This window comes from Genypterus blacodes, unplaced genomic scaffold (genome assembly GCF_046128005.1).
Source record: "Genypterus blacodes isolate CSIRO-AG114 ecotype Tasmania unplaced genomic scaffold, CSIRO-AGI_Gbla_v1 ptg000067l_1, whole genome shotgun sequence".
Taxonomy (NCBI): Eukaryota; Metazoa; Chordata; class Actinopteri; order Ophidiiformes; family Ophidiidae; genus Genypterus; species Genypterus blacodes.
In genome coordinates this window covers 4,117,277-4,134,991 of record NW_027466879.1, presented here as the reverse complement: position 1 = coordinate 4,134,991, position 17,715 = coordinate 4,117,277, and the positions used below count along the sequence as shown (strand labels likewise).

The following is a 17,715-nucleotide window of genomic DNA, read 5'->3' as shown; positions in this document are numbered from 1 at the left end:
CCTCTTAATAGGTAGACAACATTAAAACCATCCTAAACACTCAGTCCCCACTAACATGCTGTATGTAAGTGTCTGGAGGATCTTGTGATTTGTCAAATCAAGGTGGGGGAAGGCATCTGGAATTTGACTCATACCAGTTTTTTTTTGTTCCAGCAAGTGCAACCTGGGATCACTTGATATATTGATTTGAATTGTTTTCTATATCCATTATGGATTCCTCACTACAAACTACCGCTTTAATTGTTGTTCGGTTACATGTTCGCTGTTACGCCACTAGATGTCGCCGTAACTCCGCGGGCCGTGCGTCGGTCCGGCGGCGGGGTCCAGGTAGCGTTACGGTACCGCCTCGCTGCTCCCGGCCCAACCAACTTGGAGGACGCGCCGCTTTCAACGGGCCACTCACGCTGCAGCAGGTTTCCGTGTCCGTGGATCGGAGAGACTATCGGCACCGAGTTCCTCCACGCAAAACACAAAGCACTACATGGTCCCCGCCGAACCCAGAGACCTGCGATGCGGACCGCACTCACCTGAGCGGAGTGTTCGAGTCTGAGCTCTCTTCTCCCCACGCGTCACTCCCAAACACGCAGTTGTCGCTGTTATCCCGGACTTTAGCAGAATGGACGCGCCGTGGATCAGATGGATTTTCTTCCTGGTTTGTTTCTCCGGATTAAGTTGTGGAAACCCAAACAGATGCGATGAAGTCCGCAAAGTTTTCCAACTGAGGCAAATTGGACCAAACAAGCTGCTGCCATTAAATCCTAAACCAGGTATGTTGCGTTTGCGCTTGTATGTAGTTACTATAACTTCATTTAGCTTCGTGACTTTAATATTTCCCTCATTTTATTGGCATTTAAATGATAGCAACTCTTAGTGATTGAAGTTATTGCTCAACAGGCATCTGAAGCAATGTAAATACTGAGCATATAGACTTCAAACACAAGGTCGAAATGTGTGAAAGAATAAAACTAAATCTTTCAGAGTGACATCTAATCTTCGAAGATATTCTACAGTTCATGTCTCGTATTATGAGACTAACGCGTAGGAGACTAAAACTTAATAACTTCAATGATATTCAAAACTATATAACTCGATCTCTTAGAGTAATGTCTCTTCTTGGAGCATATTACTCTGCAGTTTATGTGCTGTAGTGAAAGATTGAAGAGTGCAAGAGTAAATCTCTTACAGTTTATTCAATCTTCAAGAGTAAGATCAGCAGGTTATGTTCGGTTTAATCACAAATGTTTTATGTGAAGTGTTTCAGACCATTTTTATTTCCCTTTTTCATTCAGAGCAGCTACAACTCACCATGTATAAGTCATGGAGTCATAGATTACTTCAATGTTTATTCTACAGAACGTCAGATAACAGTTTTTTTTTATCATTATCTTTGTTTACTGTCCACCGAAGAGCTTTTATGTAGTTTTGTCGCTGTCAAACTAAGACCTGTAGCTGGTCAGATTACTTAGTGTGTGTGGTGAATAATAAAAACAATTCTGCTCCAAAGCAGTTAAGTGGCTTGCAGGAGATTACCAGGAATTATTAAGTGTAAAGTTAAGTAAACTGGTCGTCACTTCACTTGCTGATCAGCACCGATGATGGAAAACCACATGATAGTACTTAAGAAGGTTTAGGGGAAATCATTGGTTTGAATGGTTTCTTCATGTGGCCTGTGTGTGTGTGTGTGTGTGTGTGTGTGTGTGTGTGTGTGTGTGTGTGGACGAGCCTGCTGCCACAAAGTCTCCCTCTTAACATCACACATTTTTCTGTTGCTGCATGGAAACAGATTAAAGTGTAGGAAACTCCCTCATGAAAAACCCTTAAGGTCATTGATACCTTAAAATGAACCTTTGTTGGCAGAATTCCCTTTTAATTCTAATCTCTGCTGTGTTGTTTGTGAAGGCACAGTTAGGCTCAGCTGACATGTTTCAGTGGAACACACTTGCTACTGTTTGAAACTGCCAATTCACTGAATGACTCCTTTAAGCATGTTCAAATTCAGACTTGACATACTTACAGGCATGATTGACAAAATAGAAGTCCCTAAATCGACAATAAGTGGGACAGTGAAAATCAAACTACTGGCAGTGGATCAATAAGCATCATTTTATATCTTTTATCTGTGTATCTGAGAGCTGTGTTCATGTTTGATGTTTCTGACCTGATAAGAAATAACAAAATATGGGCCAGAAGTAAACACAGCAAGTCAGAAAGAAGTCTATCACCTGAGCCAAAAGGCCAAATCTGTGGCGTAGGAAGGAGTAATAGTTCTGGGAAGCATTCACGCTAAAAATGTGAGACTCGGGGCGCTTTCATGTTTGTCTTATCTGGAGGGAGTTGGAATTCCTCCACGTGTCCCATCGCCAGCTCTGCTCCGTCCTCACTGAACCTCGCAGGGAGCTGATAGTGTCTCTGGCAGCGTCTCCCCTCGCCCTGCCGGGGCATGTCTGGGAGGCTTTTTTGCAGAGCTTTGGGTCGCTTTTAAGATGTTTTGATTGTCCCATATGTGTGCAGATTGTTTACATTTGCTGGTAGTGGAACATCTTAGACCTCACTCTTTCAGATGATAACACTGACTCAGATCTCCTCTCCAAATCTATCAGGTTTACTGTTCTTGCTCCACTAAAGCAAGTTTCAACTTGTGAAGTGCTGGAATATGAAGCGATCGTATCTCACAGCTCTTCAATTTACTTATCTGTAACCTTTCATTTTACGTATGGATTATGGTTTACAACTGCTGATGACGAGCAATTCCAGCCTCAATATTAGTTTGAAAACAGTTTTGCTTTGTTGTACTGTCATTTGTTGATTCTTGATTCTGTGCCTTTTCACCCAAAGGTTAATGTTTTTCACCGAAGGCAAGGCAGGGAGACACCTTGGATACTTTAGGTTGACAGTCATCATAGGGATGTTAAAGGAGACAGTCAGACACACACTCACTCATACCTGCAGGCAATTTACAGTGTCCCATCCACCTGACTTGCATATCCTCGGTATGTGGAAGGGAAAAGGAAAAGTGGAGCACCCTGAGGAAATGACCCAGAGATGCAGACAGGCTTTATCTTACTCAACTGACCGCCAGTCCACCCTGCATGAGTGTATCCAGTCACAGAAACATGCCCGTATTGTTTCAAGCTCATACACTCTCATTTCAACATCTTCTCAGGGTCAGAGCTTCAGGTGTGCACGTCCAGAAACTTGACCTGCTGCACCAAAAAGATGGAGGAGAGATACCAGGTGGCGGCCCGGAGAGACATCCAGAACCTTCTCCAAACGTCCAGCTCCAGCCTCAAGTTTCTCATCTCTCGCAACGTCGCTGCTTTTCAAGGTAAGGGCTCGCTGTTGTGTGTGTGTGTGTGTGTTTGGGCGTGTGCGAGCTGCAAGGTTGAAACTTAAAGCGAGATGAGAGCCCAAATGTTTATGCGGATAATTGCACGCGTGTAGGTGTTTGTGCTCATTTCTGAGTCTGTGTATGTGTTTATGAGTGAGAGGTTTGTGTGGGTGCTGTAAAAACAGCGGGTGGGGTTAGTGTTTGTGTGTGTGTGTGTGTGTGTGTGTGTGCATGCGTCTGTATGTGTGTTCAGCACAAACAGAGGAGGGTCTGTCCTCCTTCCACATCCACCACTCGACTCTGATCTTGAGATTAGATAGGCTGGCTGTTCCTGTAGGAAACTCAGGAGGCCGTCTGTAAGGGTGAATGTCTGACAGGGATGTGAGGGGCCTATTGCTAATATAATGTGTTGCTGTAGAAGCTATCCTACAGTGCCACTTCCTATAATAATACAATCTATCGCATTTGCACCATGTTTCCCCCTGGTTTTCACAGTGATGCACCAGCAGTTATCACAGCCAGACACTGAGACAGTTTTCAGTCTTTCTACCACCTTAGAGATTAGTGGGCAGGATAACGACTAATCTTAACCACCCGCCTACTAATCCTCATAGCAATCAGCCAACATGACTAAGAGGGCTGGGATGTTAAAATTGAAAAGTATTTCTCCCCTAAAGCAAATGTGTTCCTCACTCTGTTCCTCTCACTGTGAGTAAGAACATTTTCACGCAAAAATGAAATTCCAAAGCCAGTGACTAATCTGGCCGCCAGCCTTCCCGCTGGCAATCAGGCTGTTTCTTCCCCAAAACTAGTGAATTACTCGTACTTTATGTTTGTTTGTGTTCAATAAATGTTTTCTAAAGATCCGTCTGCAATACTTCACACAAATATCCCTACATATATGTTACATCAAGCAAATAAATCCAAAATGTGGATGTTTTTCCATAATTAAATCAGCAAAATGAAGCTTAATGTAGAGAGAGTTTCTGTATTTTCATTTGTTTTGGCTTTAATCAAATAATTGTTGTATTATCAAATATTCTTCTGCTTTCCAGGTGCATATATTGTTCATGTGTTGTTGGTTGGCTGCATTTCTATGTTCATTGTCTGGTCTGATGAGTAATGCTGCTTGCTTATGTGAACATAGTTTCTACATGGACGTTGATGAACCAAGTCACAGATACAGTAATCTGCCGTTTACTGCATAAACTGGCACTGCTTTTCTCCCAGATGAATATAAATCAAACTTTGAAAAATGCTGCAGGTCATCAGCTATTAACCTCCACACCTGCTTTGAAGATCGCTCCAATTATTCACTTCACTATCCAGCTTGTTAGACTTTTGCAACAAACTACTGCTTCTGAACTAATAGAGAAAACACGTTTGTTCCTTACAGGTGACACACACACACGCACGCACGCACGCACGCACGCACGCACGCACGCACGCACGCACGCACGCACGCACGCACGCACGCACGCACGCACGCACGCACACACACACAAACATAAACTAGAGAGATCAAAATAGTCCCAGTTCATTTAATTCTGTAAGTAGCTGCAGATGGAGTTTGGAGTTTGAGTTGTATGGAGTTGTTTGTGGCGTTTGATTTGTGTGGGAGTTGTGAGTTTGTTGACTAGTTGAGAGTGACACATTTTTCCAGCCAAGCATCTTTGCTGTCATCAAGCAGCAGGACTGTTATTTCTAGAAGTATGGTGAAAATTGTGGGAGAAAGATCTGGCAGCAGTTATACTTCTGTCATGATTATATTTCGTAATTATAAATCGATGCATTTCTATAATAGACTGTGACGGTGTCTACAAGGGCTCCATGTATGTGTGTGAGTGTGTGTTTGTATGTCGTCCTCCAGACTTGATTCAGTTTTCCCCTCTTTCCCTCATTGTTTCCATTCCTCTGCATCTTTCCCCCCCTCAGAAATGACACTTGTCTTGCAGGCCACAGCTTGCCCCTCTCTCTCTCTCTTGCCCTCTCTCTCTCTCTGAGTGTTTGTGTGTGTGTACGTGTGTGCGCGCCCCTCTCCCTGATGACTGTGGGATATTTCTCTCCTTGGTTGATGGCTGTCATATGATGGTTAGAATGGGTGGGTTACAAATACGGAGCTTATGACTCGAATGTACAGTCTGAGACGTATCATTAAGCCAATTCACTTTAACAACGTCTCTCAGCTTAGAGACACACTGTTATCCTCCCCCCTCCTTCAGTCAATTTTCGAGGAGAGTCCTACATGATCACAGTGTTTAGGTGTGGTGTGTGTGTGGTTTGCAGGGGCATTGGCCTGTTTTATGTCTTCACTCAGGTTTTAAAGTCATCCTCAGGTTTATGGAGCGTGACGCCCCTCAAACGTTCTCTACTCCCAACAAAGCTGTGCTGGCTTTGTATGCATCTCTGGATACATGTATTTTTGTCTCTCCCACTCATTCTCGTCGCAGAAATTAAGTTTTGGTCATAGTTTTGGTTGCACACTAGGCCCCGGTTAAAAGGCGGCAGGAACCAGTCGCTGTTTGAAAATAATCCCTGATGGAGCAGCACTGACATGGTTTCATCTCTGGAATGGCTGCCAGTGTGTCTCCCTGCCAAACCAAACAGAGTTCCCTGTCAACATCGGCTCTCATCAGTCAACAAACATTGCCGGCTGCTTCCAACATTCAGTCGACATAATCCAAGTGGCGATGGAGCTTTGGCAACCATTTTAACGACTTTACCAAAGTCGCAACGCCATTCCTAAAATGTTATTGTCATTTATTGAATCAGAATGTAACTTTTAGGCTACATAAGTTGCAGTTTGTTTGCATTTTAGCAGATACCTTACATGATTTATAATCTGGTTTGTATGCAATTACAATTTTGGCAGAATATGATGAATAAATGATGAATCTATACTGATGAACATATGAAGAAAGTAGCAGCAAAAAAATCAATCTTTCTTCTGTAAACATGTCCACCTTTGCTATTCAAGCAGAGCTGTAACCAAACCTTAAATGTGTGCCAGGCAAATGTTTAACACAGACATCCGAGTCACAGTCCTCAATATCCTTTTACACACACAGACACACACACACAAGGAAGAGGGAGAGCCACCCACGTGGCATTGTTCCATTCGTCTACAGAGCGTTTTCAGGGCCAAGGCAATTAGTCAAGAAAAGCTTTTGTCACAGTGAAAACTCACTTTGGCTACGTATGTATGGGAAGCATGGAGGGACAGAAATGTCTGGCAGGTTCTTAGATCTTGAGAGAGGAGACAAAAAGCCCTGTTTTGCTGTTCCTGTGTGGACATAATAGAAATACAAGTCAAGCATTTAATGCTTCTTCCCCATCTCAGGAGTGTTCAGGGAAGCAGAATTAATGAGGCAGAGCGGTTTCATATTCAAGTTTGGTCCGGGATTTTAGGTGGATTTATTATTTTAGTGTTGATGGAAAAGAGGCAATAAATGCATAGATCAACTTGCAATGTCAATATAGATATCTGATAACTTTATTGTTATAGTAGAACAGATACTTCACATTGTGCCGGTATTAACTTCAGGAAATGGGGGAAAAAAGACTAAACCAAATAAATGTGGACAGATGGCCAGCTTTGAGTCTCAATATGACTTTCCTATTTCGCCCCTGAACACTTTAGTGGAGTGGGAAAAGAAAGGAATGATTTTTGCGGGTGGGTGCATGGTGAGGGGGGGGATGCAAAGAACAAGTCCTTGTCCGTCTTCATCTGCAAATGACTGGCAGCCCGCACTCTAATTTCAGCAACAACAGGGAACAAGCAGTGTATAATCCATTACAACCACAGGCAGGCAGACAGAAGAGTTTAAAGGGGGGGCAGGCTAATGTGGCTATTTGTTGTGTGCAAAGCCTTCAATGAGGCATCTTTATTTGATGCAGCTGAAGTTGGGGGGGTTGAAGAAAATGAGGATAATGTAGATGGAGAACAGTCTGAAACGCTCTGGAGACACTTGGAAATAAAACAAGCCCATGAAATGCTGTTTAGGACGGTTTTCCTCGGGGAGTCCATGCTCATGTTTTTATGTTTTTTTAATGGGTCGCTGTAGAATAAAACAAAAATCCTTCAAGGAGATCTTTTATGTCGAGACGATGCCCTGTACTTAAATGTAATGAGGAATGCAAATGACTGAAACAAGTGTATGAGCCATTAATTATGAGGAGATCTTCAAAGCACATTCTCATCCTACGGTAACGGTTTGTTACATTACATTCTTTCTTCAGAGCTTCTGCCACAACAGCCCGTCCTTAGAACAAACCCATCGCTCTCTCTCAACTTACTTCACAGCCAAAATATTTTTGGGCAACTGCCGTTTAAAAAAGTGAAAGAAAAAAGCCCAAGTTGATGGATCACTGTCAAGCAGATGGCCTTTGAGCTTTCCACAATATTATATTTTCCCTTCTCGCTCTCAGTCTGTCAGCGTGTCTCCCCGGACTGCATGTTTTCATTCAAGTGCTGTGTAGTTCCTGCACGTTGTCCACACAATGCACAAATATGCAGCCTGCTGAGCGCCGCTTCAGGGGAGATCTTTTTTCATCCCACTCAGGTTTGTCTTACATCCATGGCAACCAACCTGTGCAATCCCAGCACCCTATGGGGCAGGAGTCTAATAAAACTCAGGGATAGTAGCCACTATGAATCAGCTGTCCAGATTCCTCAGAGTGTCTGTGGAGAGACGCCTGAATCGTAGCAAGATGGCCTGAGCTCATCCAAATCAAAGCAATGCCTTTGCCTTTGTCTCAACGTTTTGTCCAATGCCAACTGCAGAATGAAAGAGTGCTATTTTATTATTAGACCAATTTAAGCATAGAGGAACAGCTTGTGTGCAATGAAACAAATATAACTCCATGCAAGTGCCACCTGTCTACAGCTACAAAATGTGTTGGGGTGAGAAGAAAAGTGGCCCCTACTGTTTAAATGTTCAAATGACTCGTTTATGTTGTCAAAATTTATATTTATGTTTTGTAGACAGAAGTAACTTGACCTACAGTGGACCTGGAAGCATGTAGAAGTGATAAATACTGTGTAACTTCGCTTCGGTTAAAGCATAAATCACTCATCCACATGGTGGACGGAACATGGAGTCCAGTGAACACAAAAGTGGAGGAAGAGGTGGCCAAGAAATCAACCGTGTGCAGCACTGGGAACTAGCAGCATTGCCAGAAAGAAAGGTTTGCGTGTGAAAGAATGAAGAAAGATATTGTGACACACTGTGAGCTTGTATTTTTGAGGCGACGGTTATTTGAAGGTTTGTCTAGTGTCATTACTGACTGATAGTGAAAACTGCAGTTATCGTTCCTATATTGTTTATGAATATGTCGATTTTTATAGCCAATTATTCAAATACTCATTCAGGAAAACTAGCAAAGCCTTGATTCCTGAGAGCAGCAGTAAGGGCCACTGTATGACACGTGCAGTTTATGCAGTCTGAGCGGTTTTCCCTTTTCATAGCACGCCTTGGGGCTGAATGTTATACTGGCTTTCCTAAACAACAAAATTACAGAGAAAAATAGAAAACAGATAGCAGAAATGTCATCCTGTTGGCCTGTAAATCTCCTCTTCCCAATTCCTCTTGACCACTCGGGGTTCTGACACCCGCTCCAAGTGTAATAAATCATTTCCACGCTGGTATTGTAGCATTAACTCTCTGTGGCTTGCGGTCTTCTTTCCAGTCAATGTGTCATTTTGGTTTCTTGTTTGAGAAAAGATTTTAGCCAACATAGGAGACATGAATGCAGCAGCCCCAGTCATCAGACTTTATTTGCCCTGCTTATAAACATGAGCCACTGCTTTGTCAGGAGCACAAGTGGTGCTGATGAATGTAAGATCAAACATTCAGGAGTGAATGCTGGTCCCACTGAAGTGGAAAGTGAGCCACTTGTGCCCAGGACTCGCTATTTACACTCATAAATGCTAATTGTATTTTTGTTTACCTCTTAAAGGAGCCACTGCCCGTCTTTTACCCTTTGAATTGACAAAGGAGCATAGCTGAATGGCAGCAGCCCCACAGCTTGAGTAAAGGGGTGCCATGGTCAGCTGTCACATTAGTACAACACACTCTGGGCCAAACAAGGAGCACTTACTAGGGGGGGAAATAAAGCTGCTGTATTGTGATTGGATAGTTTTTATTTCAGTGCAGAGATTGAAGCTATATTACAACCAGATATTCATCCAGACCCGTGACAAGCTCTCTGGATGCAGCATGTCTCCGTGGCTCAGTTGGCACATACCTTATCACCACAACATCCTGGATTTCACTTTGGCTAGGGAGCCTTTTCACATGTCATCCCTCTACTTTAATGTATAAAGATAACCAGATGAAGACAAAAGAAGGCAGAGATGATAGAGAAGTGTGTGAGTGTGGGGGTGTATTGGCTGCGTATGTGGGGGGAGGTGAGTCATCAGCTTGGGGAAAAGGAAATCAGTTAAATTGCTCAGTGATTTATTCACAGATTTGGTCGGATTCAAAACCAAAAGGGAGAGTGACGTTTTCCCCCTTCTGACTAATTTGGGCCTTTTTATGAGAAGTTCTGTGGCAGCTTCAGTATTGCCAACGTGACACAGAGTCTCCATGATTGATGACTGGCTTGTAATCGTACTTGACCACAAAAGCCTCGCTTGACCATGACACAGTATATGTGGTCTTGGTCAGGTTACCTATTATGTGATAAAGAATATGGTCGTCAAAACGGATCCATGATCTGTAGCTGAAAACATGCTTTGGTTCTAAAAATAGTGTAAATGTATGGGAATTTACAGATTTAGGGCTTCTACTTCACTTCTACACACGGTCACTTGCATTAAGTATTTAGCATGCTCTCATTTCACCCCCACCCTTGTTTTTAAAAGTCTTCAGTTTTCAAATAAATACATTTCTTCCCTGCAAATTACTTTCATACTCCAATGCGATTACAAAGTCACTCCTCATGCAGAAAATGTAGAGGAGTGAATGAATCCACATCACATCGCGTCCATTTTGTCACTTCAGAACAGTCATTTGGGACCAGTGAGTGATAATGTTGTGTAGTCAGGCCTGAGCAGCGCTGCATCCCTGGCTACAGTAACATACTGTTCTCTTTCAGTTAACTTTCTATGTTGGTCACAAATTGGCTGCTGGCCTGACTCAGGGAGAATGCGCTGCCTTTTATAGACCTCTGTATTTTAGGATCCTTTGTCTTTTCTTTATAATGAATGTTACATTCTCCTCCAGACACACTAAGCTTTCTCCCAGACGAGTTACACTATGTGTCCTTTCAGAAATGCCTCCTCAAATTTTCCTGAATATGAAAACACATGCTAATGGAGATATAAAACAAAGTGCGTCGAGAGTGTTTGACTCTCTTTCTCTCTCTTTCTCTCTGTTGCCTGGCAAACCCACCAAATGCTAAAAATGCTTGAAATGTTTTTTTTTTTTATCATTTCCTTCAACAAGGATCACTTTCAAAATATTAGATCCATGTGTGTGTAACCCCAGTCAGACGTTTAATAAGCCATTAAACCTGTTGGTAAGGGAAGGAGAAAATGGGAAGAGCTTTAAATCACTGCACTCATGAAATACCAAACGCCATCCAGGCAGATCTGGCACCATCAACAGTGTGATTAAGAAGTGTTTACATTCAATATCTTCCGTGGTGATTGGATATGTTTGAAGTTTTAATAGGCTGATTCTCACAGTTGGCCTTTAAATCCTTGCTAACCTGCTCGCTGCTGCTTTGTGTAGGACCTTTCATTTAGCAAACACTCTTTGTCAACCAGGTCCACAGCCGTGCCGTCTTTGTTGTCACTCCTTACAAGAGCTGTGTGTGTGTATGTGTGTGTGTGTGTGTGTGTGACCAGCCTATCCAGGGGCCTCCTCGAGATTCCCATAGAATTGGGCTTGGCTTACTGATTCAGGGCTGGACAGTTGATCCAGGGGAGGACGGGGAGTGAAGAAGAATGCAAAAAAGAACGAGAGAATGATGGAGAGAAAGTTGGGAGGATGCCAGACTCTATTGAAAGTCTTTGCACAGTGTTTGAAGTCAGAGGATGAGGATTTGGATTGAAGCGGGATTATTCAGAGTCAATACCCTTCGACAATCCAGGCGTTTGGGCCGCTGTAGTGAAAGAACTCTATCAAAATAACAACCACAAGCTGTTTTCCTCTCTCTCTCTGCCATTGCTGCTACTGTATTAGACATGTGTGGTTACTGTAGCACTTTTCTAATCCTGTGCCTGGTCCCTCTGCATAATTACATGTATGTGGTCATGTTTTATTTAACAAAGCTTTGTGTGCGGTAGGACATAGCACTGTGTCTCTGCAGCAGATTGTTTCGTTACTTTAGTTTGAGTCTTTTGTCGCCACAGAAACCTAAAGTATGCAAATTGCAGTTTTGACGTCGTCTCTCTCCACAAATAACTTTTTTAATATCCTCAACATCCTGATCTGACATTCCAAGAGGAAATGCTTCAGAATGCTTCTGCCATGACAGCATGTGTGTGTCTGTCTCTGTGTGTCTGTGTGCAGTTAAATGCTGATCCACTTGCATGGACAGTAACGCACAGTTCACACACTCCTGATTTTGTGTTTTCTCACTTTGTGTTGATCTTCCTTTTGTCCAGATCTCTGTCAGGGTGTGTTCATACCTATCAATCAAAACTATTTAGGGCACAGCTTTCCAAATAAGATGAATTCTGACCTCAGTGCAACTTTGGAAATGACCCTTCAAGTAAAAACCAACAAAAGACAGGAATCTGGTGAATGCATATGAATTCCCCAATTTCTCTGTTCAGTTTCCTTGCTTCATTTGAGGTTTTGTCGTGTTTTGTGCGTCTCTAAAGCCTCTGCTACGGTTGGCTGTCTCTGTGTTTTCTGTGGTTTCACACTTTCAACATCCTCCTCAGCCAGATGCAGTGGAAAGAATAGATTTCGATGACGGAGGCGACAAGAAAAGACTAATGTGGCTCCAGCTATCCTTGTTTGGGTCACCAGGTGATCTACAGTAGACAGGTTCCATCATCTCTGAAGTAAAACTGGTGGAAAAGTAATTGTGAATGGCCCAGATAACATTAATTTAATTAGGAAAATGGTTACGCTGAGTGAGCAATGTGTCTTTCATAATTAGATTATGGTTTAACAGGCTGTGAGCAATAGTCTGCTGCTCGAACAAAAATAGCTAATGGCATTTCATGGCTTGTGTGTCTGCATATGAACTCTGACAACATGGCAGTTGGCAGCTTTATGTCTTCAGCAGTCGAAATACAACCACAAAAACGGTTTATACTCCTTGAAAAGATCAACAGATGATTTGTGGGTCCCGGCTGTTTCCTTGTACTTCTAAATGTGCATTGGTTGGGTCGGAAAAACAGACGCTGATACTTTTAACATGCTTAGTGTGAACATGATCCTGCCTAGTTTAGAACTTGATTAGTTCTTTCATTAGACGCTATTAAAAGGTTGTGACATAGGTAAACAGCACTTACCTAACTTGTTCAGATGAATATGTTGAGGGTTTAGACACGTTGTCATGAAGTCAAATTCAACATTCTGCTTCCATAGTTTATCATTTTCTTTATGACCCAGATAGCCAAGGAAAGTCTAACAATTCTATCATTATTCAGTATTATTTACATTAGCTGGTAAACACCCTCCACCCTCAGGAACCTCTGACAAGGAAGCTGAACAAGCAAATGAACCAAAAGTAAATTTAATCCCTCATTCAGGCAGGGGTAGATGAAGTGCGATCTGGAAACCCCCCTTAAACACAATCCTATGCTGCACAGCAACTCTTTGCATAGACATGAGGTCTAAAAATACACACATACACACACTCGTCAGCACTTTACATTGTTTGTCTCCTGTGTGTCTGTTTGAAATGGAGATTTATGGCTGCTGGCTGTGATTTTAGGGCCATCCTTCAGATGAGATGATACAGCACACTGCTAAACAGGACCTGAATCTTTATGACAGATTTAACAGCTTTTTTTTTCCCGTTGGCGATTTGCTCAGCGTTTAGCCGCTTCGGAGGGCAGCAGAGTAATATTCCAGTGTAATGTTTGCACAGAAGAGCTGACTGTGCAGCTAACAGAACTGACTACATTTAGCAGTAAACAGCAAAGACTGACTCACAGCGCTCCATGCAAACCACATTTGTTTGAGTTGGAATCGTGTGGAAGTTGCCAGTAACAAGCAACAAAGGGTTAAACCAAGAAACAGAAATTAGGGCTTTTTTGGGGGAATTCACAATTGATTCTCACAGGACGTTTTTACAGAGACATGATTTAGTTTCTCTTCAGCAGGCCGGTTGGTGTGTTTGGAAAGGATGGTGCTCCTGTTTCATAGAAGGGATCACGTCCTTCGTCAGCCTGACAGGCGGAAGCATTTCCTTCCCTAAGTAAGGAAGGAGTCTCCAGGGATTAGGCTGCAGCCGTCTGAGCGATGAAATCTTAAACAGAGAAACGCACAGACGCACACCAAGCCTACTGTCTGCCCCCCAAACCCCAAACCCCACACACACACACACCCCCCCTCATCCTGTCCTCCTCCACATATACATGTAATGACATAATTGACTGTCTTATCATTAATATCCTGCCATGAGTGATAAATGAGTCTTCTCCGCCTAATTTAGATGCATAAGCCTTCGCGTTATAAACTGTAATCTCATTTGTGTCTCCGACTGAACTCGGATTTATTTGAAATTTTCTTTAAAACGGTAAAATGAGGAGAAATGCTGTATCTGTGACACACACCCATAGCTACTTGTGACGTGGAGCAATCAGACCACGTTCACATTGTCCCCCCTTAAAGACGTTAAACACTCTTAACATCTACTTGCCAGTTCTGCCATGGGTGAGCTGGTTGAACAAGCAAGTCTCCGCTCCACTTCACTGTTCCGTCCTGGCCTCATGCCCGTGTGTTGTCGTAGTTAAGAGCTCTGATAATGACGGGGTTAAACATCTTCATCAATAACACAGCGGCGGCTCGTCTCTTTGGTGGCATCGGGGTGAAATTACAGAGCTTAGCCATCGCAGACCCTCGGACCTAATGTTCCATATCAGCCCTTTTTTTAATGCAATGTAATTACCCATTTGAATAGAGTAATCACCGGCGTGCTGTGTGCATTAGGCCGTCTATTCAAGCTTATGACAGGCCTGTTGACTCCCTCACTGCTGGCTGCATGTTACAGCTCCCTGAGGGTGCTGAGGGTGAGACAGGAAGCTCAGATGCCTCACACACACAGGCGCTTTCAACGCTAATGAAAGCTTTATTATCATATTATTATTTTTATTATTATTTTTTTTTTACTGTTTAGACTAAGCTTATACTCTTTCTTTCTTTCTTTCTTTCTTTCTTTCTTTCTTTCTTTCTTTCTTTCTTTCTTTCTTTCTTTCTTTCTTTCTTTCTTTCCTTCTTTCCTTGTGTGTGTGTGTTTGCCCCCTCCAAAAGCCTTTACAAGTTGGTCCATGTGTGGAACATGACCTGTGTTACAACGTGGACAGCATAATATGAAAGGACATTTGGCTTATACATAAAACACACACACTCACACACACACACACACTTCATCCTTACAAGAAGCACTTGTGCCCCACTTTATTGACCTTCTCTGCTTCTTTTCCTGAACGGCATATTAAAGGCTATGTTCACAGCAGAGCTCTGTGCTCTTTGAAGTGTTGGAGAGCTGCAACAGATCCTCAAATATTGACTTTTAAGCCTGGAGGAGGAAAGAGAGAGACTGGCAGAGAGTGAGGCGGAGACAGAGGGGAGAGAGAGAGATAGACGAAGAGGAGGAAAGATACACACAAGTGGCCTTTGCTTTAGTTCCGGAGGGTGTCGTCTGTTTTGGTTCCCTCGTTTTGAATTTGCTGGGATTGAATTGAAGTTTGTCAACTATTAATTTGTGTGGGCTTGTGAGGGGCTTGTTTGTTGATGTTTAAGAGGAAGCACTTGGAGATAAGAGCTAATGGTAAATTGAGCCCAACTCCAGGGAGAATAGATCCAAATGGCTTTTGGTCTTAATGTGGCTCTCTTCTCCTCTCCTCTCCTCTCCTCTCCTCTCCTCTCCTCTCCTCTCCTCCCCTCTCCTCTCCTCTCCTCTCCTCTCCTCTCAGTCACAATTGGCCCCATGTTTCGTCTGTGAGAGTCGTCTGTGCCAGGACACACTTCTGCATCACCTCTGTGCAGGAGGCTGCTTTCACTTGTAAAACAATGCCCCCTTTATTGAAACCTAAGAGGGGAGGAAAAAGAAAGCGTCTCAGGGCTTTTTGACTTCTCTCTGGAACTTTTTCTCTGCCATGTGCCGGCTAAAGTGGCCGGGTCCGTGGCAACTGCGTGTTGCTGTTGTTGGAAAGTTGAAAAGGAGACAGATAGACAAAGTAGGAGGTTAAATCTTGGACAGGGAAACGGTGTGATATGAGGCGGTTTGGAGAGATCTGGATTTGTGTCTTCACTCACACACAGACACACAGACACACACACACACACACACACACACACACACACACACACACACACACACACACACACACACACACACACACACACACACACACACACACACACACACACTGAATAACACTTAGTGCCTGTAAATCATAAAGTGGTGTTTTCATACTTGGCACACATCAGTCTCCAGCTAAATCAGGACAATCTGCTGAGTCTTGTGTGTGTGTGTGTGTGTGTGTGTGTGTGTGTGTGGATGTTTTGTTGTTTGTGAATTTGGCCAGCAAACTTTTCTTCTGCCAGGTGCAGGTTCTGCATTCTTCTCCAGCTCGAGTCTGAGAGTTTGTCTTCTGGTAAAGAACGGCATGTTTTTATCTCAAACTGAATGCTAATGTGGAAACACGGTATAATCATTGCATTTTAATGATTGTTTGCTTAAATGTTCTAAATTTGCAGCCAGTTGAGATTGCAGTACATTTTTCCCATCTCTAACCAGGCGCCTAAAAGTGTCTTTGTGAGGATAAATCAGTCAGACCGAGCGCCAAGCATCCAGTTTACAGCCTGAGAGCGAGGGAGTCAGGCCACAGACTAAAATAACACCATTTACTACCAGGTAAACCAAAACAAGGCTGCAGGCAGTTTGGGGGAATGAACTTTCCCCTGTAGATCTGAGTGAGCCATTGTAGGAAGAATGAAGGAAAATCAAAATAAAGCTCCTGTACTGACGCCGACTTGTTTGACTTCATCAGACACAAACCTTCTCTGTTTTTTTCCACACTATGAAAACACCAGGAAACATAATCATCAATCATCTTGTAACAACAAAGTAGCCTTTTCATTGTGCGATCTGCACCTATGGGATGAATGTGTTGACTGTACCTGCTGTGCCAGCATAGAAGTCATTACCATCTTTTGTGTGCGTCTGTGCTGAGATGAGCTGCACACAAAGCCACTGACTCATCCTCTCTAGATGGAAAATGGCCTTTTCTGCAACCTATCAGATGTCACCGGGCCTTTCTGTTGTGGTCAAAGGCATTCAGAGAGGATGAATCACATTTATAATAGCCATCTTTGCTTTTCTTAACAGCTCAGTGCTCAGGCTGGTTGGTGTAAGTGTTATAAAGCTGGAAACAAACAAAACTCAAGACAAACACTAGTTTTTGCATCATAGTTCTGATGTATAGCATCGCAGCATATCTCCTTTAATATGTCGTATAAACTGTATAGGGAGCCTCTTTGGTCTTTTTCTCTCCATTTCAAAGGGATTTCCAGGCACAAAGGCTCCTTCTCATTCTCATCCAGTGAACTGATCCCCAGGCTCTGCACTGAATGAGGTTGTTGGTATTTTGTTTGTGTGTATTTATACAATGTCACTCAAACTGCAGCATTAGTGGTCAAAAACCAAAGCCAAGTATAGTGAGGGACTGGATAAACATTCATCAAATATATATATATATATATCTATATATATATATATATATATAGGACGTCCTGGCAGCCTTTATAGCAGATAATGTCTTTTTAGTTTAAGTCTTTTTGGTTAAATTACACTTTTTCTTTATGATTATTCAAACTGTGCTTGTGGACTCTGTATCCTTTGAACAGTGTGAGGAGGACAAATTCCCATCAGAACCAAATGATCTGAGCAAAAAACACAACCTGACCTTGATATTCATTTCTTTGAATGCAGTCTGGGTTAGAATTACGTGTTACTATTTGTGGGCGTTGAACTGACAGCCAGGACAAATCAGACAGACTGATGGATGTGCTGACAGGGAGAGTTTGACAGGCGTCCTATTCCTCTATTCCTCTAATCTTCAGGTTAAGATGCTGTATGAATGAGTGTCATCTGCTGGAACATTTGAGTCAGCGAATTGGAATTTGTAACACAAGAGTTGTGGTGTTTATTATTTAAGGCACAGAATATGAGAATAGATCTGCAGGATGGGT

The 17,715-nt window shown here is 42.8% G+C and overlaps 1 protein-coding gene across 1 annotated transcript in view; it reads left to right on the top strand.

The window, feature by feature from the left end:
- The first annotated feature begins 373 nt into the window (after nt 1-373).
- gpc5a (glypican 5a) overlaps nt 374-17,715 on the top strand; it is a 91,239-nt gene continuing 73,897 nt past the window's right edge. Inside the window, exons 1-2 of the mRNA XM_076156271.1 lie at nt 374-767; nt 3,164-3,325. Of these exons, the coding sequence (XP_076012386.1) occupies nt 617-767; nt 3,164-3,325 (313 nt within the window). The 5' untranslated portion in view covers nt 374-616. The remainder of the gene's footprint in view (nt 768-3,163; nt 3,326-17,715) is intronic.